The following is a 26,511-nucleotide window of genomic DNA, read 5'->3' as shown; positions in this document are numbered from 1 at the left end:
GTGCTTGGTGTGGAGATTTAGCTGTTTGTCTACTCGTAACTTGATGCAAGTCATGTGTTAAATACTTATATGCTCAGCTGAAAAGTCAGTTGCCCTTCTTCAAGGTGAGTCATATAATACAATGTTTAAATTAGAGAGTTTTCCTCAGAAATACTTTTTAAATCAGTTGGTGGAAAACTCTTGAAAATATGTGTTTGTAATTACCAAAAAAAAAAAGAAAAGTGCAGGATTTTGTAAAGCTGTTTGCAAGGAACAGTGAAATCTTACATGTATTAGTGAAATGCTTCATTGCTGTCAGCAGTGGTATTTTATATTCAGTATTGCTGGCTTTCCCACCTGCATTCTGGTTTTTGCTATTTAATATTCTTGAACCTACAATTCTGGAGTCATGTGAATTTGTAAGAAATACATCCTTTTAAAATGATATTTGTAACATTTACTATTGCAGATAAAAGGTCAAAACTTTGATTTCAACATAGGTCAAGTTTGGTTTGGTTTTGGTGATTTTTATGCTTTTAAAAGCAGAAATAACATCTCCCCTGCAAATTTGTGTCTCAGTAATTTCAGGATTTTTAATCCCACCATTTGACCTTAGAGAAACTGGAATTATGTTTAAATAAACACCGTGGTTTTGGGTTGAAACTCTTAATAGGAATTTTTAAATCCTATTTTATTTATCACTAAACACACTACTTCTTCCCCATATAGTTTGTCTCTTTTGGGACAATAAATCTGATTCTCTGTAAGACTGAAGTAAAGCCATGTCAAGCAGTGTTTAAAAATTACTATTAGAGATGGAGAAATCATTAAGAAAATAAAGATAATGGTATTTTATTTTTATAAATGCTTGTTTTAAACTGACATGTACAGAAGTGTAAGTTATGTAGGAAAGAAAAAGTTTAATACGTTTTGCATTTTTCCTCCTATTCAGTTGTTTATAAATTGTCTTTTCAGAGATTTGAATGAACCATTTCTATTGTCAATATTCTCTTAGGGACATTTAAACTGATATTAAAAGTACATACCAAACCCTTTAGAATGGGCTGAATATTCATATTAATCCTGTAGTCATATCTAAGTTTAAATGATACTATAGTCTCATAGACAATATCTAATTTTAGTATGGAATGTTCTGTTCTGCTTAAGGTAAATAATGTTCACTTGAATTCCCAGACACCACTGCATTCGTATTGGAAATTTCTACTTTCATCTTCATATTTTACTGTCAGTTGTAATAGATGAGAATAGCTTGTTGACTTCTATGTGAAATTGAGTGTTATGTTGTGAGTGCTGTCCACTGAAGTTGTGTAATGGATAACTTGAATTGCATAAATTGAGATATGTCTAGACTGCTATTGCATTGTGTTTGGTGGGAGAAAGGTGAATATTTTACAGTTTACAAAAGGTTGGACTAGACACAATTATTATCAGCCAGTTGCTTTCTAGCTGTTTATTGCTGTTGCTCATGAGAGATATCTAGTCTGCCTAACACAAAAGAAATCCACTGGAACTGCTTGTAGAAACTTAGATGGAGATGTATTTTGGTGGAAGGTGTATTTCTGTTGAATTTGAAAAGCTTCAGTTTTTAAGCCAAGGGGGGGAAAAATTAAATTAAAAGTCCTCTTTAAACATTATGGAAGACATAATTTCCATTTTTAATTTTCAAATGTGTATTTCCACACTTACAAAAAAAAAAATCTGCTAGAATAGATAACATTGCGGAAAAAATCAACTTGAAATATGTAATTTTCAGAATTCAACTCCATTGAGAACTTCTGCTTCTCCTTAGATTTCTTACAATGTGTAACAGCAGTCAGATTTTTAAATCTCCACACCACTTATCCAGTGAGAACTCAAAAGTGTTTCAGGTCTAACGAATTTCTCACTTGAATTTGCTTTGAAGTCTGCCACTGGCTACACTACACATCCATCCACTATATCAAAGAAGCTTTAGTAAATTGGTGTTCTATTGCTGTTCTACATAAAAGCACATGGTAACAGCTGGTAGAAAGCAAAGTAACTCAGTGAACCTGTGATTCCATTAAGGTGTGCCTCCAGGTGGATGGGCTGGTTGACTTTTATAGGAAGGGTATTTTTCTGAGCTTGCAAGTAAGTAGTCTTTTGGTCATTTTGCTTGCAAGTATCCAAGGAGAAATGATTAAAATACCAAACTAGCTCAAATGTACAGAAATAGTCATTGTTAATGGCCAGGGAGCCATAAACTGCTGCTAGTGCAAGAGCAGGCAACAGGTGGGTTTCCGATGCAGGCAAGAGGAGCAGTCTGGGCTCAGGTTCAGACATGATGTGACTTTGTTAGGACATGGGAGGACACATTATCAGCCTGCTGACCAAGGCAATTGGGATTAATGAAACTAGGTGATGGTAAGAATGCAGGTCTAAAAGGAAAATCCAGTCATGTTTTTTTCATGAAGTTGCTGAAACAAAGTTTTATCCCTTCAGTATTAGATAGCGGAGTGACAGATTTGGAAAGACAGGCTTCTCGTATGTGCTTCTCATTAGAGGCTGCCATTCCTAACAAGGTGCTGATGGACCTTGAGGACTTCCTTATTGCATCAATGCAGAAACACCCTGGGTAGTTCACACTGGTGGTGTAAACTCCTGGGTTTTTCTGAAGTTGGAGCCATGGGCATTGCAGGATTTGATAAAAGCACAGAGAGATTTTAGAGAAGGTGCTTATCTTAGGAAAAGTGTCAGCAGAATAATAATGTCAGTGCCCCAGTGCAACAGAGCCAAAAAAGGTGTACTAAGTCTAGTAAAAGAACTTATCTGCCTTTTAGAGAGAATTGGACTAAAAAAGAGATAATGTTACAGAACAAGTGGCTAGCGTGCCAAAATTACATGCAACTTTATTATTTTTTTCTTTTTGGCACTGGCTGGCACTGGCTGATTTTGACATGTTATCTTCCTACCTGCTTCACCTCATGCACTTTGTACTTTGAGCTTTGGAATGTGACTTTTGTTCACTCTCTCCTTACATTAGCAGCTCTCAGGAAGACCAGTGGGTCTATTGGGACCAAGAAGTGAGAAAAACATCATCAAGCCTCACGGCAAAGATATCTGTACATTGTCTGCCTGTAACCTGACAAAAGAAAGGAATGGGCTGTAACAGAAACTGTGGGCTCCTCACTGGGGCCATCTTTGGTGCTGTGTTGGCTATCTTTGGAGGAATTCTGATACCAGTTGGAGATAACCTCATAGGCAAAGCAATAAAAAAGGTAATTTTTTTTCTTTTTCCAGCCTATATGGGTTATGGTTATTGAAAGGTCATTAATTTTAAAACTTAAAAATAATGCTTTTTTCTCTATTTTCTTTATTAAACCTGAAAATGTAATGTGCAATCTGAACTTCCCTGAGAATAGATGCTGCAATAATGCTTTTAAAATATATTAATTATGTTGCCATGTTTACTTGCTTGTTCTATTTCATTCGTCACATGAAAAGTTAAAATATAGTTTTCAAGAAGTGTTTTTAATAATGTAATTTTGAATCAACCAATTTTTATATTTATTTCAATTATGAATGTTTTAGTTTCTTTATTTTTCTTTCATGATGATGCACTTATTTATTTTTCTGCTTTTCTGTCTTATTTTGGTACTTACTACATAAAATTATATTTATATACCACACAAACTTCTGATGTAGAATCTAATCCTATGCTTACATACATTCAGCTCACATTCTGTGATGAGATGATCCAAGTCAATGTGCAGCACAGAACTGCAGGATTGGATCATATAAGTCTCCTTGATTCAAGGAGTGTGAAGAATAGATGATGTAGAGTGTGGTAACCTGGGCTTTTTTTTTCTTGTCTTTTAGATGATTTTATGTCTTTAAAATCTATTTTTGTCTTTAAAGTAAAATGAAAACTTAATTTGCTAAATCTCTGGTGGGAAGGGTGAATAACTGAGGGTCTAAATCATGGAGAAATGTAGAATGAAAGGCCATGGAAGCCCAGGGGTGTCCACCATGGAGACACAGAGTCATGGAGTCTCTCAGGGGTCACTGCAGCCAAGGTGGGCTCTCCTATACTTAAAAGTCTAGAAACTTTAAGGTCTTTTGTTGATGGTTAGTCCTCCTAATGTTTTGCTGTGACACTGAACACTGCGGAGATGTTGCACATACTTACTCTAAGACCCTTGTGGAAGACTTCCATTAACAGCTATTGGAGTCAGTTGAGGAGGTGGATACATGAATTGTCAGATGTTAAACTATCTGTCAAGGCCCTGCTTAGATTCTAGTATCACTTTCAAAAAAAAAAAGTTAAAAAACCCCAAAATGATTCTATATAACATTTCAAATTTGTCAGCAAATCCAGTGAAAAGCCTAACTGTAGAGGAATTATCAAATTCTTATTGTATTTTTCATGGAATTTTCAAATTTATAAGGAATATCTATAGAGAACAATAAAGTGTGCCTCACTAGACAGTGTCTCGCCCACCTTGCAACATTTTGCAAAAAAAGTCATACTTTCTGTATTTGCAAATTTTTTTAATTGATTGACATATTGAGGAAATGACAAGTTTTCTAGAAAGCACATAATTTAAAAATGTGTATCTCCTTACATTAAATATTTACTTAGAGTTTATCCAGAGTGTTGTCTTATGCCATTAAATATTTCCAAAGCAAATTATACATACTAGCAAAGTTACAGGTTCATCTGTTTACTTATAATAATGAACCAGTTATACAGCATGGTTTGCAAGTGTCTACATATTAAATTGTACCCACATAAGTTCTTAGTGGTAAAGTATTATATGCAGTAATTTTTTCCTCAACCCCTTTATAATTTTCTGCTTTGTGATCGTGTTTCAGGTGCTTGTACTTATTTCATAGGATCATAGCATCATAGAATAGTTAGGGTTGGAAAGGACCTTAAGATCATCCAGTTCCAGCCCCCCTGCCATGGGCAGGGACACCTCTCATTAAACCATGTCACCCAAGAATTTCAAGGCAGCTTGCTTGATGTATATAAAAGGGGAAAATTTATACCAATATTTGTATAAAACATGAAAGACTAAATTTCTAGAGGCTTTACCTATTTAAATGAATGGATATTTTTTTTTCCTAAGCACAAGTCATATTTGATTATTTTCTTTCTATTTAGCATGTTATTTAGTGAGACCATGAGACTCTTTAGACAATTCCTTTTCAGAAAAGATAGATATGCCAAAGTACAGCAGCTGAAATATGTTATTAGTTCAGCAGACACTCAAGAGGGACTTGAATCTAACTAATTCTGATTTATTTGTGTTGATGAAAGGGCTAGTAAGAAAAACAAATATTTGTCACTCACTGCAGTTATATAAATGTAGAACTGACTGCAAAAGAAACAGGTCAGCTGAGCGGAGCATGCTGAAAATACTTTTTTTTCTGAAATATTTTACTTTTGAAAACGTTATTTTTTGAACATATTTTTGTTAGAAATAGATCAGTTTCAATGATAATTTTATTTGGAATTTCTTAAGAATAGAGGCTCTGGGGCAGGAAAAAAATAACGAGCAAGATGTTCTCTCAGATATGGCCTGTAAGCATTTTTATTTCTAATTATTTGGACTCATATGAGGCAAAGGCTGAACTTTGGTCCTTACCCACTGGGTGAAAATGAACGTCAAAATGCAAGATATTTAATGAAAGGGAGAAACTGTTTCAGACATCACCATTATAAGCAAAATCTGTTTTGAAATCTGCCCAGTCCAAAGCTTGCTAAAAGCCCCCTTGTTGTTCCTCTGCCTATACTGTTTCAGTGCAAATCCCAGTTCTTTGCACAAGTTGGCAGCAATGTAGCAAGACCCAATCTATATTTCTAGGCGAAATGAATGTTTCTGTAAAACATTATTGCTGGATTAGAGAAACAAATGTTGAATTTTTTTTCCCTCCTGAATAGTTTTAAGACACTTCATATTATAATTAGTCAAATTGTCATGTATTAGCTTGTTTTAACTTGTAATCAAGATTTGTTCAAATCACATTACAATCGTCTCACCAGCTGAACTTAGCATCTGCCAATAAATAGGCACAACTTTAATTTCAAAAATCAATACAATCAATGGTTCTCACCCTTCTTGTTCTGCTAGCAACAGGAAGCCTGAGCATGTTCCCCTTAAGCACACATCTTTGCAGCTTACCAGACTCTACCACCCTCATTTCTTTATTGCAGTCATTAGGAAATTAGGCTGAGTAAACACTGCAGGACATATTTTCCCGGAACGCTGTATACTGTTGTTGCAGCAAAGAGAAAACAACTGCAAGTTCATAGACAATCTCAGGTCCCCTTACAAATTTGACAGACTCACAGGCTATAGGCTGTTATTTCCTAGAAGGCAGGTACTGTTCACTACCCATAAACAGTCCACGGCTGGACAAGCCAAACTAAGTCCACGTAGCATGGAACACTAAGATGTTATCTCTTTATGTGTTCCAGTTTAACAGATGTGTGCTTCGACACCAAAAACATTGCTTTTCTAACCCCAAACTGCTCTACCTGTCTTTTCTTTAGATAAACTGTTTCCAATCCTGCCTCCTGGGGGGGGCAGAGTTTTAAAGAATGTTGGTGTTCTATGTGTTTTCTGAACATTTCAGAGGCTCTCTAAAGAAACGGTCACTTGAAGAGCACACTCAAAATGACACCACCACCACCAGCATCTTGGCAGAGATCCACTGAATGAGATTAGTGCTAAGCTATTTCAGCACTGATACTATGTAGGGACCGGAGGGAAAGGCTTCCCCCTTAAGAGGTGCTTCTGATTTCAGTACCAAAGGGCTTTGTTTCCTGGACTGAATCTATCCAGAGGGTAGAGGTGCCTTTACATGGAGGTTTTAGAAGCTTAGAAAACAATACTAGGTACAGTCAGGAGCAAAACACGACATTTTCCATGTTCTTAGCAAAAAAACATTTTTTCAGGCTATGAGAATGTTTCTCTTTAACCAACTCCACACATTCCGGTTGCACATTATCATGTCTGTTATCCTTATTATTAGACATTATCATGTCTAACAATAAAAAAAATCAAAAGGAAAGGGGAATTCAAACAACAAATCAAATATCTCGATCTGATATTGTGGAAAGGACATATTTTGATATGGCTCAATTACTGCCTTTTTGCCTTTCCCTCCATTAAAACAATGCTATTTATTTAGGCAAAATTCCCATCATTTCAGTTACAATAAAACTTTTTTTTCAGTTGATCGGGATATTGTTGTTTTTTTTCCCCCCCAGCTACTTGTAACCACTCAAACCCATTGGTAGGTGGTTCATTTGCTAGAAAAATCTTTATCTCCACTTCTCTAGGAGCTTTTGCTTTCTACCTGAGCCCATGAGCTCAGGAGGTTAACAGAAGCTGCAAAATGTTACTTAATGTACTGAATTGCTGATGAATTGATAATATAGAATGGTGCATGATTTGTCACAATACCTCAGTGCTACACTCTTCCTGTAGAGTTCTCAAGGTTTGTCTGGTTTATTTTAAGAAATAAGGCTATCAGTTTTAGCTATCATTATGTTTATCCATCTGTCTGTCAGTGTATGTTATTTAAGATTGTCCAGATTGTATCTCCTCAGCTACTGGATGTATTGGAAACACTTCTAATCTAAAAGTGTGCTTATGACATTCATATGCAACTTCTTTATCTAAACTAATGAAACTAAAGCTACTGCTGGCTCTCAGCAGAACATAAGTGATCTATGTGATCACACGTATTCCAGCATTACCAATGATAAACTTGACTGGATTCTGTAGGTTTTTGTTGTAAAAGACTGAAAAATGACTAAAAGTTTTGGTCCAGCAAATCCTGACTAGAAAGGCTAAAACTAAGCTAATAATCATCACTTAAAAAGTAATAAATGGCTGTTCACACTTTCAGCTGCAAAATTTTATTTGCTTTGCTGGAACTTAATTAATTCAAGTTTACAGAGTTGTATTGGTTGTTTCTTCAGCTTACATAGACAGCCCAACACATACAACACAGAAATAAACTAATAACAATTTTATTACCTCCTAAAGTACTCATGGCATTTCTCTGTTCCCAGAAAATGGCATTTTTTGTCCATCTGGGCAGATCTTTCCTTGAGACAACAACTTTGTCCTACATTTTGTATTTCTTCATCAGGAATCACAATGGCTGAATTTAGCATAAAGTGGCAAAATACAGCAGGCTTCAATTGCTGACTGCTTGGCATTTCTTGAATTTATATATTGCCAGTTGAACCAGCACAAGTAGGGGGAAAAGTGTGTCAGAAACAAAAGGGGTTAAAGTTCCTATTGATTTCACTCTGTGTTGCGAAGTTAGATCATGAAATGGACTTGGCTGTGTAGCAATTAGATATTGTATATCTGCTGTTGCTAACAATAGTTAACTATTGCATAAGGTATTAGAGCTGATGTAGGTTGACTAGAGAGTTGAGAAGTATTTTGTATTATCAACTGCAGATTAGTAGTTTCCCAAATTACTCCACCTTTCATAATATCATAAAGCACGGCAGTGTTATGAGGGGAGTGTACAAGTGACCAGCCACTGAAAGGGGTAATATCTAGGGCTGACCTCACCCAAGGGCTTGCTGGTGTGGTGAATATTAGTTTTATCAAATCAGGACATGGAAAATGACAGAGTTCTACATTTTCTTCTACTTTAAGTCACCATTTGCACTCTTGAACCATATAGCAGAGAAACACACGTCTCCTTTGTGAGAGAAATGTTACTAACAGTAATGGCTGGATGCCACTGAAAACAAGGGTCTTGCTCTATTGTCCTGCTGTTTCCCTTGTTTTAACTTGTGTTCTCATCAGATTTTTCCCCTACACAGACCACTGAGCCAAGATGCTCACTGGTAGAAAGGTAATCCAGAAAAAAACAAAGGGAAAAAAAAAAGTAAAAAAGAAAAAAAAAAAGAGTAAATTAGTTTTTCTCCAGTCCAGCAGGCAGAAACAGCTCCCTGAGCAATGAGAGCTGGCACAAGGGAAAGGGGAGACACATGGATCAGGTACTGGGGGCTGCAGTAGCCAGCATGCCCCTTTGACTGCAGCACTATCAAGTTGGATCAGCTGTCGCCTTGAAGCATCCCCCAGGAGTGTCCATGGTGGCAATAGCACAGAGTAAATGTTGAGCTGCAAATCCACACAGTAACTCTTTGTGACCTGACTGCCCCATGTACTCAGGTCCCAGGGACCTCTTCGTACAAAGCCCAAAGTAATTTTTCTCTGTTGGCATTTCCTAAGGGTATAATATGGAAATAGTTGTTATTCTTGCATGAAAAATAAAGGAGAACCACCCCACCTCTTTATTTTAGATTGATAAGAAAGTACATAGTATAGTGAAGTGCAGCAAGGAGCAGAACAGAAAATACATGAAAAGGCATGTCACCATAGCCTGCAGTCTCAGTTTACATGGAAAGATGTCCTGGTTGTACTAAAGAGCCAGTATAAAGTCCTGCACACTCTTGGCTTTCCCTGCAACAGCAGTGTGAAGATTACAGTCAAAGATCCACCCTTTGAAAAAAAGTACCGTAATTTACATGTGAGGAAACATGTTCCTTATATTCTTCCAAGTCAACACAAGGTTGTAGGATGTCATCATTGCAGCATAAACATTTTTCAAAGCGCCCAGAATGCCTAGATCTGGAGGCAGGTTGGGGAGTATTTCTGTGTCTATCCAGGATTGGAAGAGAGGTCGTATGGCTCAGGCACTCCGAGCAAACTCTGCAGTGGAAGAGGAGTTAACATAAAATTCTGTGCTATTATTATCCTTAGCAAAGGTTTAAAAGGGTAAGGAGGAATGAAAGGAGGGGGAAACTTCTTTTAAGAAGCAAGTAACACTACTTTAAAATCTATTGTCACAAGGTTGACACTTCTCTATTCACCTCTGTACCTGTGCGTTGTTGACCTCTAGAGAGTTTAGTTTGTCCTCCTGATCATATAGCCGCCAGGAATCCTTAACCATTTCCCTACTCCAGTTACACAGAAGCAGGATGTCAAATCCTGTCATCTCTTCCCATCCCACGATCCTGCTGAGTACAGATCACAGGCAGACACTGAGCAGATCGAGTTCAACCTTTCTTTATATCAGCCTGCTTCTCCTAGATCCTTTGAGCAGTTCTCTGTGGAAACTGAAAAGGTGATTTAAAAATCATGTAAACTTTTCTCTCTTCATAAGGAGGTCTGCCCCATGCTGGATCACAGCTGTAATAGTCTCTGACCTCCTGAGGTTTGCAAAACAAGGCTGAAGAGAACTTCAGCTGTCTGGTCTGAGCACAAGACCTCAAGTTGATAACATGTTTCTGCTGCAAGATTTCCTTCCCCTCTCATACAATTGTGCATTAATTATAGCATTATATTCAGACAGCAAGCCCAGTGCTTTACACCATGAGCAAAGCATTTGCAACTGTACCATACAAACAGGCTTTCCACAGACAAAGCCCTAACTATGTGGTGAGTTCTCCAAGACGTGGTGTTTGTTTCTAACTGCAGTGGTTCTTAATTGGTAGGCTCCTGTTTTTTTGATGGTGCCTGGTAAGCAAACTCTAGAGGCAGAAACTTAAGCTAGAAAGAATATCTCCCAGCTTGTAATATAAAATGTCTTTTCTTGCTCTCTGGAGGGATTCCAGACTTTTAATTCCTGGGACTCTATGAGCTGTGCGAATTAACTAATCAATATTACACCACTCTAATAAAAAATCATTTCATGTTACAAACAGGCAGCCTAGATTTTTCTTCTTACTGAAAAAACTCTGAATTTTTACCATTAAGGAGAAACATTATGTTAACCCAGGGCTTTGGAAAAATCATATAGAAAGAGACCTGATGTACACTAGGCAAAGCAGGCATTCCCCTGACAATACAGGAAACATACCTACAAACTCTCCTCAATAATCCTAAGAACTGAATAGACATTTAAAATATTATAGCCGAGTGTCACAGACATAAAGCTGCTGGTTACTCTATAGTGGTTCCCGATGCCCTGTCTTGTCCTTATAGCTATATTTTGCCCTCATTCTCTAGAACTGTGAAACTTTTCTAACAAAACATTATCAAAACTAGAAAGATTTCTTAGAAAGTCTCAGCTTTAGTGACAAGAGTTTTCTGACAAAAACCAGTCCTGCAAAAACACTATTTGCTTTCTCCGGGTGCAAAATTACTTATTGACTGAGTAATGCTTAGAGACAACTCTCGTTTCTTCCCTTGGACTATTTCCAAATGTATGAAAAGTAGTTCATGGGTTCTGAAAACTGCTGCGTATCATTCAGTCATTCTATTTTTATATTCTATTTAATAATTTTCTTCTTACAGATCATCACTGGATTTGGCAAGTATTTAGGAACCAGGGCAATGCCCAACCACAGCAGTAGTGAAGTTTTTCTATGGGCTACAGTAGAAATCATATCAGCTTTGTTGTTACCTATTTTAGGGGGGGCTCGCTTTTGCTGTCACTGAGCGGGAATGTCAGGGTGCCTTCAAATGCTGGCCAGAAATGTGTGCTGTATGTCTCACACTGATGATAGCTTTTTTTCCCTGTTTGTTTGTGGATATTCTACGATCATTCGGAAAGTAAATGCAGCTTGTCAATCACTTTTTGTGGTTAATTTTAGCTTTTATTTTTGTTCTTTCAGGAAGCTGTCATTGTCAATGGTACCATTGCTTTTCAAAATTGGCTTGTGCCAGGAAGTTCAGTTTACAGGCAATTTTGGATTTTTCATGTACAAAATCCTTCAGAGGTATTAGAGACAGGAGCACGTCCAAAACTTGAACAAAGAGGACCTTACACATACAGGTGAGCAACGCCCCCTGAATTTGTGACATGTCATAACAGAAGTTTTATTGAAGTCAGATAAAGTTCTGCTTAGTTACAATGGATTTTTGAAATTCCAGCATTGTATTTTAGACAGACTTGACAAAAATGCCTAAACCACAGAGTTCCGTAGAGTTCCACAGAGCAATCACAAACACTTTCTGTACTGAGTCTCACACTGGGAAAAGACGTATAGAAATAAGTAACTGGGTGTGAAGCTGTCTGCTTTTGTGAAAAACTATTGCTCATTAGCAAGATATTTGCCACAACAACACAATGTTGTATTTGTTGCTTCTCAGTTTTCGACAACTTTTTGCATAGAAGAAAATACACCAGATGCCTTAAACCCACATATCACTCATATTTATTTTATAGCATGTGTTTTATTTGCTCCTTTATGACTTATTTTTAATCTATAGCTTTTCCTTTTTTAAATTTTCCTCTGAAAAACATTCCTTTTTTCTGAATGTACTATCTAGGGCCTAGATGCAGCAGTCCAACCCATTCAGGGAAACTTTTAATGATTTCCTTAATTTTGAACTGTGATATGGACATAGGACTAGTTGATGCTTCCTGAGTCATTAAGCCCAATATCCAGCTGTCACTAGGACCCTTGTTTTCCTAAAACAAAACGGTATTTCTTTCTTGATATCTTTGGGGTTGTATATTATATATTCAAGATGTTTGTGCATTGTACCATCTACAGCTGAGTTGCTTTGGTTATTTATTTCTCATTGGAAATAGAGAACTCTTGGTTCAGAAAGTACCTGGGAAAATGTATCAAAAATGGGTACACAGGAATCAGGAAACTGAACAGTTAAGAAATACTGAAGAAGGTTAATTCCCACCGAAAACAAATGTTTTACTGTGGTGATAGTGCCTTTATTCTCAGGGACTAATCTCTGCCAGAAGCCTGGAGAAAACTATGTAAGAAATTATGATTATGCATTAGGTCTTTTGTTTCCAGTTAGAAGTAACATAAATTAGAAAAAAGATCTCCCAGTGTTCAGGTAGATGCTCTACACATTAGGCTATTAATCAAAATGACATGCATACAAACCAGTCTTGAGAAGCCAAGATCCAGCTGCTTTTGGGGTAAGGCACTGCACTGGCTATATCTGTACCATAAGGAAACACCCTCTGAACTTTCTGGTCCATTCATACTCAGGCTGGAAGATCTGATGGAGTACCCTGAAGATCCCTTCTGGGATGGAGCTGGGACAAGCCTTGTGGACCCACAGCGTAGACCAAGTCCTGTGATGCCTCCTGGATGCTACTCCCACAGAGGGGTCAGCAGGAGGATGAGGACTTGTAGAGTTGAGCTAAAGCTTGAATTGCAGTGGAGATTTGTATCTTAGAGATCTGCTGGCAGGGCTTGATCAAGAGGCTTATGAGAATCTCAGTGGAGATGAAAGACTGCTTATAAATCTCCACATGCATATGAAATGTTGTCAAAGTGACTCCCATTATGGATTTAATCTTTAACCTGCTTTATTGCAACACAAGCCTATCAATCAGATCAGAAGTTGAAAGTGTTTATCAGCTATTCTGAGTCACTCCCTTCTAATTACATGCAACATGAAAGCTTAGACAAAAATGTGACAAAACATAATTAACTTAAAATACTAAAAGATACATGGTCCATTATTGAAATGAAACTAAAAAAGAAATATTTGTTTCCATTTTAGTATCAAGAAAAAAAGTCCATTAGGCACTAAGGAAATATTTCCAAAATAATATTTTTTACAGAAAATGGAATTTTTACACGTATTCATATGAAAAGTTTAGAATCCTTTCAATTGCTATAAAATATTTAACATTCATCATAAAAATGTTCATTAGTGTTTTAAAAATCTTCAGTCAGTCATGGCTGTATTGTCTCAAAAACCAAATGTTAAAACTATTCTATGTTTTTTTTTGTCTTCCAAGGGTGCGATATTTACCCAAAGAAAATATCACAGAAAACTCTGATGGCACAATATCCTACATGTTGCCTAACATTGCTCGTTTTGAACCTGATATGTCTGTTGGGACAGAAAATGATACCATCACCTGCCTCAACCTTGCTGTTGTTGTAAGTAAAGAAACAAAACATAATATCCACATTCAAATGTTGATAGACTGGAGGAAATAAGGTTAGCATTAGTAACACTGAAACCACCACTGGATAGGTTTCCTCTCTATAACTCAGATGAAATGAATGTCAGCTACCCTGAGGATATATTGCTATACTTTAAGGATTCCTTATGTTCCCAGGGCAATCTTATCTGTAAATGAAAATTGACTGGTTCCTGTCAATAAAAGGGTTTGGATGGGATGTATCAAAAAGCATCCTCCTAATTAATTTTCGTGCGGGAATGAATCTAGAGTTTGTGGATGGACTGTCCTTCTGTGTGAGGTACAGCATGAACACTACAAGGCAGATTTGCCATATTCTTTCCATAACATCCTCAGTCCTGCTTTGCAGGGGAGGCTGTAATACCACGTTCACCGCAGCTGCTTGCCTCCCATGGTGCCCCTCAGCACCACTGCAATGGCATCCGCTGAGCCCTCCTTCGTCCTTCAAAGAAGAGCACAGGAGTCCCCACCTAGAGCAGTACTGGAGTTCAGATGTTTTTGTGTCATCACAGCCTAAGACTGTTTTACCCTTGGCTGATGTTCACAGTTTTCATGTTCATACTCAGCCCTGGTTGTGTTGCATAATTGTCTTGCTAGTACTAACTCTGGGGTGTCTGAGTGTGGGTGTTCAGGTTTACTGTGAGAGGGTGCCTCATAGGGGGAGAGTGAAGACATGATTGGTGTAAAACAAGATAGATTCATACCAACAATCGCAGAAACATAGGAGAGCCCATGTTGGAAGGGACCTCAAAAGATCATCTGATCCAACCTTTTCTGAGAAAGGGAGACTATACTGAATTTTCTAGCACCCTGTCCAGTTGCGCCTTGAAAGCCTCTACTGATGGGGACTCTGACATTTCAGTGATTGACAGTTCTCACTGTAGAAAAAGAAATTATTTCTTCTATCAAGATTAAACCTTTCCTAGTGCAACTTGTACCCATCGCTTCTTGTCTTCTTCATGTCACTTCTGTGGAAGAAAGAGCCTCCATCCTCTTTGTAGATGCCCTTTAAGTACTGGAATATTGTGATGAGGTCCCCTTGAGCTTTCTCTTCTCTAGGGAGAAAAGACCTAATAAATAAAGGCGAATGACCTTATTCTGACCAGATATATTCTGCCTCTGTCCTAATTTAGGCCAGCATTTATCTTTTGAAAAACTGTTCTTGTTTCCTATGCTCAGAGTCCTTCATGCCACAGCATTAACTAATACTGCTCAGCTCCCACACTTTGGACCACATAGCTCTTTATGGGTCTAAGCATGGGCTCATGAGTCGAAGTATCTGTGTCAAGGGAGATGGCATCAGAAGGTCCAAGCTCCATTTTGCTGGTCAGAAACAAACTGGTGTAAACCTAAATTCCCAGAGAGGCTCTGTCTATCTCATTTGACAGCACCGAATTTAACCAAGTAGAGCCCATGTTTTATATCATAAACTTGTTCTTAAAAGGAATTCAGAGGGATGTTTTTCACACTTTTTTAACCTTGAGGGAATTGAATCCACATCTCTGTCTCATGATCTTGTCATATCCATGTTTTCTGCCTTCTTGTGTTCAATTTTAGACAACAGTGAAAGATTCATTGGGAAGAGAAGGGTAGTAAATGAGAGCTAAAGAGACTCTTCCATTGCTATCGTCAAAGCATGTGTACAAAGAGGTGGCCCACTAACAGGCCTATGCTGAGAATTTACTCTAAAAGAATCAGTTGTTTTTACACAGATCTACTTATTAAAACTGTTTTGATACAGACCGAGATAAATAATTTCTGTTTGCTTTCCACAAGCTATTCAGCATGTTTAGGGACTTGACTTTGTGTCTATCCCTCTGGGAATGTTCAGTACAATTAGTGCTGGTAAATCTACAATATTCTTCATTGAATTAGGAAAATTTATCCATTATTTAGAATTAAAGCTGTTCAGAAAAGACTTGTTTGTTGCAAATATGTGTTCTTTCTAAGTGAAGAAATAATGGAGATTCATCACTTGGTCTGTTTTATGTAGTTGTAGTTGAAGTTGCATCGCTGCTACCTTAACAGCAAATTTAAACTACTTATCCAAGCTGATAACTAACAAGTCTTGTATCCTTTTACTTACATGTTTATCATATGAGTGAGTCTGAAGTATGTGACATATGGAGATGACAGAGAAGAGATAGAAAACTGAAAATGGCACAGTCCATGTTTTACAGATAGGGATTTTAAATTATTACTTTATTATTCCTGTTCAAAAGTTGTCTGGCTGTGGTCCTGGGCAACTGGGTCTCGGTGGCCCTGCTTGAGCAGGGGGGTTGGACCAGATGATCTCCAGAGGCCTCTCTCAACCTCAACTGTTTGGTGATTAGGGATGATACAGTGAACTCATGTGAGAAATAAAGACAAATTGTCTGCTTTTGTGTAAGTTATGTCCAGCAATTGCTTTGTGAAGGAGTGTCAGTTTTAAGTAGAAACACGATTTAGTGGGCTGCAGCTCTGGAAATTGTCTTTGCCAGAGATTTCTTGGAGTCAGTCTCTGTGGTTTTGATCCAAAAGACATGCAGAATTTTATGCTAAGCATTAATTTTATTGCTGTTGTAGGCTGCACCTGCCTTGTATACAAACACTTTTATACAACTACTATTAAACACTTGGATTAAATCTTCTAAGTCATCCATGCTGCAGAACAGAACAGTGAAAGAAATACTGTGGGGATACAAAGATCCCTTCTTAAACAAGGTCCCCTTCCCCTTGGACCCAGTACTAGGAGTCTTCTACCCGGTAAGTGAAACCAATGAGAAGGCAAAGCCTTCGGTTATCATTCTGTGAATGAGAACTGCTGTGAGGAACTAAAACGTGACCATGCTACAATCTGGTTCAGTACTTCTAACAGTTATTCCTTCTTGTGTCTGTTACAGTATAATGGGACGTTCGATGGACTTTACAAAGTGAATACTGGGCAAAACGATATTAAAAAAACAGCAATAATTGAAAGCTATAAAGACAAAAGGTATCATAGCACTGTGTAATTAAAAAGCATATATATTTTCAACGTGTGGCTTTTAAGGCTTGATTCACTAAGAACTATAGATAAATGGAAAATCTTCAGCAATTCAAAGGAAGCTGGATCAAGCCCTGGGCTTAGCAAAACCACCTCTCCCTTTCAGCTATTAATAATTCTGTTAGGAGCTTGGATTTAAGACAGTTATTGATTCTTTGACACAAATAGTTACTTCTGGTTTTCATACTTAAGTGACTAGATCCCTTTTATCCTGTTATAATGCATCATACAGTTGATCTGAAAAAATGTCTGTCTTCTGACTTTGCTAATGAACCAGGCTTATACTGGAGCAGTTATATTTAACAAGACAATTAGGCAGCAATATTGAGCAATTTAACAGGTAATGAAATTGATTACACAGTATAATATACTACATGCAGCATGACTTTTTTTTATCTTAAAGGAATCTCTCATATTGGGAAGGTCACTGCGATTTGGTTAATGGCACAGGTGAGTCTGTTAAAGTCTGTTAAATTTTGTTTAAAAATTCAATACTTTTCTTGATATTGCAAGGATACAATAAACACAGTATAATAAATACAATATTTAAGTTAATAATCCTGGGCTTTGACAGGTCTGTATTCTGTACATTAAATGTCTATATAAAGAATGTATACATACTACTATTACTACACATGGATATGTGTGTATATATTAATACATATTATATGGTATTGTGCATTATTTTATATATATACATATGTACACCACCTTCTTCAGCTAGAATACATGTGAAAGAGACACAAGAAAAGAATCCAACTCTGTTTCTGCTAATTATCTTTATTTTTCATATGGTACACAGTTCCTCTTGAAGATTCTTATTCTTTGCTATAGCTTCTGAAAATTATCTTTGCATTCAAATAACTTAAATTCATTTGCAGTGCTGAAAAATATAATTAAATACAGTATTTTTTTTACTGAGATATGAGAAGTAATTGAGGTGACAAGAGAGAACTCTGTCAGGCAGGTGGTTTGGAGGCCACTAGCAAGTGGAAAGGGGTGAAGAAGTTTAATTTGAGAAGAATAAACTGGAGAGGAATACTTTGGAATTTGCTTTAGGAATGCAAATGAAAACAGTTGAGTCATTCAATATACATTTGTGCAAGACGATATTTTTCTTCTTGATGAGTAAAAGAAGATGATGTGAAAGAAAATAGTTGCTGTGAGGATACCATAGTCTGTTGAGCTGAGGCTGGCAGATGTCATGGTGGAGGCTTTGGCAGGGAACTGTAGTCCTTCAGTGCATGAGTATTAAACAAGAAGAGTTTGAGGTTGTTTTGTTTTGGTTTGTTTTTTCTTTTCTGTGCTGCTTTACCTGGCATAGATAATTTTCCTTGTAACCATCCTTATTTTGAAGTATTTCAAATACATCACAAAAGTCTGACTTTTCAAAAGTCTGTGAATCAGGAGGGATTAGTTCCTTTTTAAACTATGGAATTAAGTTTGTGAGAGGCAATCTTTTCTTAGGTTTCAGACTCCTTTTTTCTTAGGGAGCCTGAAACCTTTTTTCCCCGGGTCAGTTTTTTGTTTTTTCTTCTTCCACATCTGATGGAATAAACATACTCAGCTGACTAGAGTTAAGTACTCCAGCACAGTGAAAATGTTAAGCTTTTCCTTGTTATCAAAGGTTAACTCACAGTTTACAAGAGCATTCAGTGTAACTGCTCACGAAAGACCATGTGTTTAGAGAAGCAGTCTTGTTAAGTTTAAAAAGTCTTGTAAGTAGGATTGACAATTCCTTCTTGTAAGGTTTCACACCAAAGCACAACATTTATAGTATAAGTAAATGTCTAGATAAAAATATTAAGCAGTATTCTTGTATGGGGCTTGAAATGATTCCATGTTTGCTAACCTTCGAAGACTGCCAAGATTTAGAAATAGAGTGTGTGTCTAGGATGATCTTGGATCTTTAAGAAAAAGTGCTTCTGTCAGCAGTGGGCAAGTGGCAGTTTGTAATTTAGCTTTCTTGCTCTTGCCAACTAGATTCAAAGATATCACAGATGTTTTCAATCCCTTGGTTACGGCTGGTGACTAAGAAACTAAGCAGAAATTGTAGCAAGAAGTAACAAATGTACTGGTTAAAGGTTTGTTACAACACCTTGTTTGGGAAAATGGCAGAGACTCCTCTTACTTAACTCTGGATGCTTGCAATGCAGAAATATGCATCTGAACTGGTCATATTCTTTTTATAGTGAGTGGAGAGAAAGACACCACCAAAATGTTAGTACTCTGACCTATTTTGCATGTTTACCGTGGAGTGAGATGGGCTGTGTCCTAGAAATGCTTCCTTCTCTCCATTAACTATAGAGGGGATCTCAGGTTGCAAAGAAGAGGTCCACTTGAGCAATCTTTGGTGAAAAAAGGCTTAGCACTCATTATTAAATAGGCAGGTTTGAAGTCTAAGCTGTGTTTCTTGTAAGCGCTAAGTGCCGTAACTCTAGGTGAACCAAGCATCCCTACAAAGGTTTAGGTCTTCAGACTGCATAAACCTTGAAGCAATGGCATTGGATATTTGGATTCATATTAAGCATGATTAGTTTTTGTATCTTCTGTTTTTGAATGGCTTGATCATATAGTTTCAAATCAGTGGGGGAAAAAAAATAGCTGCCATAATTTGGCTCACTTTCAAAAGCAATACAATCTTATCTATGGAGTGCCTCTCACTGCACACTAACTTACATAAATATTTTTCCCAGCAGTGACTCATTTTGTTTACATTTTTCACAGCTTTATAGAAAGTAACAGCTGAGTATTGAGCTAGAAATTAAATAATGTTTTCTAAGTGGAATTGCTTTCAAGCTCTTATTTTATTTTATTTACAGATGGAGCATCATTCCCACCGTTTGTTAAGAAGGATCAGGTACTGCGCTTCTTCTCCTCTGATATTTGCAGGTAGGCTGGTCCTTTCCTGGTGTATGTACACACCTGCGTGTGCCATCCAAATGCTTTTTCATTTCAGAGGTTGGCTGCAGTGGCTCTGCTTGGGCTTAGGTCACCAAGGCCATTCAACATAAGCATTTCACCTAAAACCAGGCAAATTCATGAGCTGTGCTCATGATTCAGAACCTGATTCTACCAATTTTATGTCTCATAGCAAGCTATTTGTGGTGTATTTTATATCAGCCAGTTCCAGATGTATAATTCAGAGATATCTGACAGTGCTGTGAGCTGTTACAGAGCTGTGAAAGACATTGAGACAGGGCTCAGTCGTGAACTTTTAAAATCAGGACCCAGCCTATAACCTGCCTTGTTTGGTCTGAGAAGTCAGCTTGGGCTGGTTCGGCTTGGCATTTCTGCAGAACATCGTCTAGGAAGAACAGGATTTACTGTCATACACTAGATACTCAAAATTGTTTTCTCACAGGATATTATTACATGGTTTATTTTTATGTATTTACAAACAAACCTGCTTACTGCATCCCATACTGATGGCTTTTCAACCTGCTTTTTCTGCTGTGGATATCCAGTGTCCCTGAGTTCTCCACTGGGATTGCTGAAAGCTATAAGATTTAAAGTACATCACAGTGTATTTACTTTGGGAGCTTCAACCCCTTTATTTGTTTTGCTGCCTGGAAACAGCTGCTTCCCTTTAACTGGGTTTAAAGTGGGTCATTTGCTGTGTGGGCTATTTGTTTTTAAAAGAATCAGTGTTTTTTACATGACTTTAAAGCTCTTTTTCTTTTTTATGAAGTAATTTTATCCCAAACTGTCCCAAATTTCACAAGTCATGGAAAAGGGAATTCTATGCAGAGGAGAAATGACAAAATTCTTTGGATCGACTGCATACAGTTTAAGACATCCCTCTGGCCATTGAACTCTCGCAATTAATGAACAATGCATAAGGACAGTAACAGTCACCCAAAGGTTATGTTGAAATAGGGTCATGTAAAATGTTTCTGTTCATGTTGCAAACCCCAGAACCCCTCTTTTTCATTTTTTCTTTGCTGCAATACAAACTGTTGTTGCCTTGGTTACATTACTGTGTAACAACTATATTGGCTGATAATGTATCAGCAAAAAGAAGCTTAAGTGGTATTCTGATTCATATCTAATGGGTACAGAATGTTGTCTGCATCATAAAGCTTAGATTAGTATTATCTAACCATTAGGGCATCAAAACCCTGTACCAAAGCTGATTTATATTGCGAAGTATCATGCCTATTGTAGTCCAACTTTCCAAACTTTCATAATAACAGTGTGTGTAGAAGTGTATAGGGAACAGAGCTCTTAGTTAATATGTTAGTATTATGTATATTGTTTATTAGTAGTGCTAGTATTTTTGTCTGTCTTTGTGTGTATTGTTGTGCTTACCTCTGAGTTTGTATATCCTTTTGTAAAGGTGTGGAATACTCTCCATTACAGAGGAATATCCCTGCAAACTGCTGAACAGTGTGCAGGGAGCCTCGACGTCAGCTCCCTGGAGTAACTGTTTCTTTTAAGAGGGTGACAACTGGGGGATCCTTAAGGAGTATTGCCACGAATTCAGACTTGTAACCCAAATGACTGAAACGTGTTTCTCCTTTTCTATATTCAGATCAATCTATGGAGTTTTCCAGGGCGAGCAGAATGTGAAGGGAATCTCGCTGTATCGTTTTGCAGTTCCTCGTGAAGCATTTGCATCACCTGCTGAAGTCAGCGATAATTATTGCTTCTGTACAGATCAAGTCATATCAAAGAACTGCACATTAGCTGGAGTCCTAGATATCAGTGCCTGCAAAGCAGGTATAGTAGTGACACGTTACTGCCAAACAAGCCATTTAACTGGGGAGAAAGCAGATGCCCTGTAGCTGGTGCGTTACTTTAAGATACAGGACGTTCGTGTTTTATTGTGAATTCTTCCACAGATTGCCCGTGAGACCTGCCACATTTCACAAAATGAAGCCTGTAATATTTCTGTATTTTTCATAATGCTCTGCAAAATCATGATACTACAGCTCATACACACAGATTGCAGCGATGCGTGTATAGAAAGGAAAGCAGGAAACACTCTATAAAAGCCAGGATAGTCACAGTCCTTGTATTTGTGATAATTCACCGTCATACAAGGTGTAAGAGTATGTGTACATACCTAAATACAAATGCAGAGACTGAGAGACACTGCTGGCTTAGTTTAACATCAGTGCAATATAACGAATATACAGAGTGTGCATTTGGTGCAAGGTGGAGAGCATGATTTCCCTTCAGGCTTTCTTTCTGCTAAAACAAGATCATGAGGGTGGGGGGAAACAGTGGAAGTCAGGTTCTCACCTCCATGTGAAACTGGGAGCAGTGCCGGTTCCACAGACAAGTAGATTTGTAACTACAATTTAATTCACTGTGCACATTTCCCTCATGACAGTAGAATCACAGAAATGCTCACACTTCTTCTGCGGGGTGGGACTATTAACACTTTTATCAGGATTGTGTGTCTATATAAAAAACTGTGTTTGCATGGAAAACATCCTCAGAAAATGAGCACTGAAAAGAGACTTAATGATTCAAGTGAATTTGCTTTGTTTTTAAACAGGAAGACCGGTATTTATCTCTCTTCCTCATTTTCTTCATGCAAGTGAGTCTATATTGCATGATGTTGAAGGCCTGAGCCCAAATGAGCAGGAGCATGAGACATTTCTAGATGTAGAGCCTGTAAGTCCAAATATTTAATAATTGTAACTGAGTGAACTTGCAATGTTTAAATTTAATTATAATACAGTAGGTCTTTTACCAAAGGGATGAGCAGAAGATAGAGTATTTTCATGCTTGTTTCTGCAAGACCTGCTCACAAAAGTATTATGTTTTAGCTGGGGAAATTTAGAGCAGAACTGTGTCTCCTTCTGACCTTTAAAGTTTGGAAAATAAGTTTTGATTTTTCCTTATTAGAAACGTAGGATCAAGGAGACTCTACAAACTTTGAAGTAAGCTATAGGTTTTCTATGACCTGCAAGTGCTTCAGAGGAAATTCTTTCCTATGAAAGTTCTTCTGTTCCCTCTATACTTACTTTTTTATTTTCTATAGCTACCCACTTTTGTATAATTATGTCTCAATTGAATTTACATAAATATAAAACAGTTTATTTCCAAGAAAATTGCTAGAAGTCTGAACAGACTAGTCTAGAACAGGTCTAATACAGTCTTTGTGACTCAGATTGTCCAAGCTGAGTGAATTTATGATTCAGCTGTGATTTTGATTGCCTCAAATTTTACATCTACTTCTGTTCCAGGGATTCAGACTTCTAAGTTTAAATGTATTGATCAAAGTTTTCTGAATTGCATGATGAATTCCAAAAATTCTGTTTCAGTTCCAAAATTTTGTTTTGCTCTCTTTGAATTTGGATGAAAAGAGAAAATTCAAGATTTTCACTGAACTGTTTTTAGTCATATAATTCAACAGTTAAATTGTGTAACTTCAGTGAGGAGATCTAAAGTTAATTTTTTGTTTCACCTTACTTGGAATAGAGAAATAAACCAGAATTTCCTAAATCTGATGTGAGATTTTCAAGAATCACACCCTGCTGTATTTTTGTGGAGGACAAAGGGTAAAAGAAGATGATGGAAAGATCTTACCTTTGTTTTAATATGGTTTGGTTTTTTTTTTTTTTCTGATATGTAATATTTTTATTTATATATTTTTAAGTTGAACATTCTTTTTTTTGAAAAGGAAAATTTAGCTGATTTCTGGTGGGGAAAAATCCCCACCCTAAACCAGTTCATGACTGATTTAGTATTTTTAACCTTCTTTTTGCCTTCAGTTTCAATTGCAAATTACAAAAGTAACTATGGTAAAGCCGCAAAATTAGAACTTCTGATTTGAGAAGTTGAGAAATGAGAGATCCTTAGAAACATGAAAATTTCATAAAAATGGAATCATTCAAAACACAAAGATAAAATAACACCAAAGTTCTTTTTGACACAGTCCATATTCTAGGCTTTTGCATCCAATTCAAAAATTTATATTAATGTGGTTGGTTTTTTTTTTCCTTTTATGGTTTTAGATCACTGGTTTTACACTACAGTTTGCAAAAAGGCTGCAAGTAAACCTCCTTGTGAAGCCTGCAGCAAAAATTGAGTAAGTGCTATTTCATTACTTTATTTTAAGGACTTTTTTCAAGAGGGTTGATTGGTCTGTGAGAGTGTCAGTAGAAATGGCTGGGAAAAGAAGGAATAAAAATACTCTCCCAAAGCCTTTTTGTCTTTCTTGCAAAGATTTTAGTCATGACTTTTCATAGAACATAACTTCCAGCAAAAGAGCAAGCCTTGAGCCAGGCACTGCCCAAGTGTTCTAACACATATCTGATTTTCCCCACTGAAGCTTACAAGGCAACATGTTCTTAAAAACAACTTTCTTACAAAACCCAAATGTGAGTCATGAGGATAGAAGGCAAATGCATTCTCTGAAATAAATCCACTGAGAGAATTTGTGTGCTCTTTCACTAGATGGATTTTATCACAAGGGTTGATGGCTCTCTAGCTGTTTCTTTTCTCTTCACCTGCCCAAATGTACATGCCCAGATGTGCTTTTCAGGATTCTCCCACAGGTGGACACAACACAGATATTCAGACCCTCCCACCAACACCTAGCTGTGTCCAGCCTTTCTTTGTGACTACTCATATATGGAATACTAAACAGAAAGAGGTGGTTGCCTGATGTATAAATTGGATGTGATTAATTGTAAGCTTATTTTTTTTTTCAGTCCAAAACTATACTAAAAAGGTACATCTGGAAGTTAGAAATGTAGTTAGAGGAGAAGAAAAATGTTTAAGTAGAGACTGGGCTTATGCACCAAACTAAAGGTAACATGCTGTACTTATTTTCTCATTTCAGAGCTTTATCAAAAGTTCAAAAACCTTATATTTTTCCTCTTCTTTGGCTAAATGAGGTTAGTATATTCTCTATCTGTTAATCTTCACTGTTTAAAAAAACAAACAAATGAAGCAAAAAAATGACCTAGCTTTTCCAGTCTTGATGCCCTGAAATTGAGCAATTAAACTCATGCTGTGATTTGCAGACGCCAATAATATATTCAGCAAGTGCGGGCTTGCATACTTATCTTTCACTGATATTTTTCTTGCACTGTTTCAGTCTGCTGTTATCGGGGATGAGAAAGCAGAAATGTTCAGAAATAAAGTCACCGGTCGGGTCCAGATGTTGAATATGCTGCAGATGGTGTTAATGATTGCAGGTTCCGTGCTGTTCATCGCATTCATGGGTTCCTACTTCATATGCAGATCAAAGAAATTAAAATAAGTAAGTAAGCACCTTAATCAAGGCTGAGGCTCAGTCCTCAGCAGTAGCTTTTTCTCAGGGTTTCAAGAAGTTCAGAATCATCACCTATTCCTGTTTTTTAAGTGCTAGCAAATTCAGCAGTTTTTCTGTCCAGATAATTTAGCTATTGTTTTCAAATTCTCTTCCCAGCTTTAATCTTTCAGGATGCTCTTAACATACTGAGGAGAGGGTATTGAGAACTATATCAGGAGACCAACATCTTTTTTTTTATTCCAAAGCAAAACATGGGGTTTTTTTGTGAGTTTATGAAAATAGCATTTATCCAAGACTGTGAAACTGTTCAGCAGTGCCCTCTAGTACTTCTCTGGGACAGAGGCCACACAGCTGCAGATTCTTGTGCTCTTCCAGGACAAACCCCTGTCTGGGATTCAGAAGACTCACTGTAAATGACACTTTTAACTGAGTGTTGGATAGGGTTTCTCAATTCTTTCTCTCATTTGTGCATCACTGTCACGTTAGCCTAAACATCTCCTGAATGCATAGCCCACTAAGACAGAATGTATTCCCTTTACGGGTAGAATAACTAAGTGGTTGATTAATGCACTGACTGATTAATGGAAACAAACACATTTTGGGAGTAATTTGGAAAAAGTTCCAAGACATTAATGGTATGGTGAAAAGTATGCTGTAGTAAAGAGAACCTTTTTAAAATGAAGATTTATCTCATCACATGCTGAATTCTGATTTTATTTCACTACAGGTAATAAAAGACTTCAGAAGTAGTCAGTGTTTAATAGAAATTTCAGCCAAGCAGCATGTTAAAATTCAGAGACAGAAGGTATGATTCAAGACACAGCCAGTCCTACATGGTATGGAATTCAACATGTTTTTCCATTTTGAGAAGACCAACTCATTAACACAAATGAGCTGATGTTTCCAAAGGTCCACACTTCTGATATCACTAAAAAGGTCACCATGGAAACTACGCTTTCAAATAACTTTGGTTATTTGAACCTTGTTACACATTTTAAATGACATTCAAGCAGACTGAAGTTGAGGTTCATTCGGATTTTAGTCCACCTTTTGCCATTTATGCAACTTGCTACTTTTTTTCTTCTGGGATTGCAAGACAAATGAAAGCTGTTTGCTGATCTTCTGAGCACAGGCTGGGAATGACAACACCCTTGAGCTCATGCTGTGCTCTAGATGCTCTCATTGCAAAATTTCTTTCTGTTCCTTCAAGGAATGGAAGCTGCTGCAATAGAACTGCTCTCTGTCCTCTATTCAGGGATGTGAATTGCGTTGAATGTGAAGTTTATTATGTAAAGTTACTAACTGTAATACATGAAGTTAATAAAAGACTTAC

The 26,511-nt window shown here is 37.1% G+C and overlaps 1 protein-coding gene across 2 annotated transcripts; it reads left to right on the top strand.

The window, feature by feature from the left end:
• On the top strand, window positions 1–26,511 carry CD36 (CD36 molecule (thrombospondin receptor)). 2 transcript variants are annotated; one of them, XM_010023962.1, is made up of 14 exons: window positions 1–104; window positions 3,002–3,236; window positions 11,621–11,781; window positions 13,729–13,873; window positions 16,483–16,662; window positions 16,800–16,891; window positions 17,346–17,392; window positions 19,765–19,834; window positions 21,477–21,664; window positions 22,449–22,567; window positions 23,914–23,987; window positions 24,744–24,798; window positions 25,002–25,166; window positions 25,906–26,511. In XM_010023962.1, exons 2-13 carry the CDS (start codon window positions 3,117–3,119, stop codon window positions 25,164–25,166), a joined length of 1,416 nt encoding a protein of 471 aa, XP_010022264.1. In that variant the 5' UTR covers window positions 1–104; window positions 3,002–3,116; the 3' UTR covers window positions 25,906–26,511. The 2 variants fall into 2 exon arrangements, with proteins under 2 accessions (XP_010022264.1, XP_010022265.1); XM_010023963.1 differs by lacking the exons at window positions 1–104; window positions 16,483–16,662; window positions 25,906–26,511 and having other exon boundaries at window positions 3,117–3,236.

Source organism: Nestor notabilis, unplaced genomic scaffold, assembly GCF_000696875.1.
Source record: "Nestor notabilis isolate BGI_N333 unplaced genomic scaffold, ASM69687v1 scaffold8911, whole genome shotgun sequence".
Lineage (NCBI taxonomy): Eukaryota > Metazoa > Chordata > Aves > Psittaciformes > Psittacidae > Nestor > Nestor notabilis.
The sequence above is the reverse complement of the archived record's forward strand: the minus strand, read 5'-3'. Positions and strand labels throughout refer to the sequence as shown.

Excerpts from the sequence above, each read along its gene's own strand:
- CD36 (XM_010023962.1), top strand. The coding sequence starts at position 3,117 with ATGGGCTGTAACAGAAACTGTGGGCTCCTCACTGGGGCCATCTTTGGT. Across the intron at positions 17,393-19,764 it reads CGATTTGGTTAATGGCACAG|ATGGAGCATCATTCCCACCG; the intron begins GTGAGTCTGTTA and ends TTTTATTTACAG. Across the intron at positions 19,835-21,476 it reads TTCTCCTCTGATATTTGCAG|ATCAATCTATGGAGTTTTCC; the intron begins GTAGGCTGGTCC and ends TTCTATATTCAG.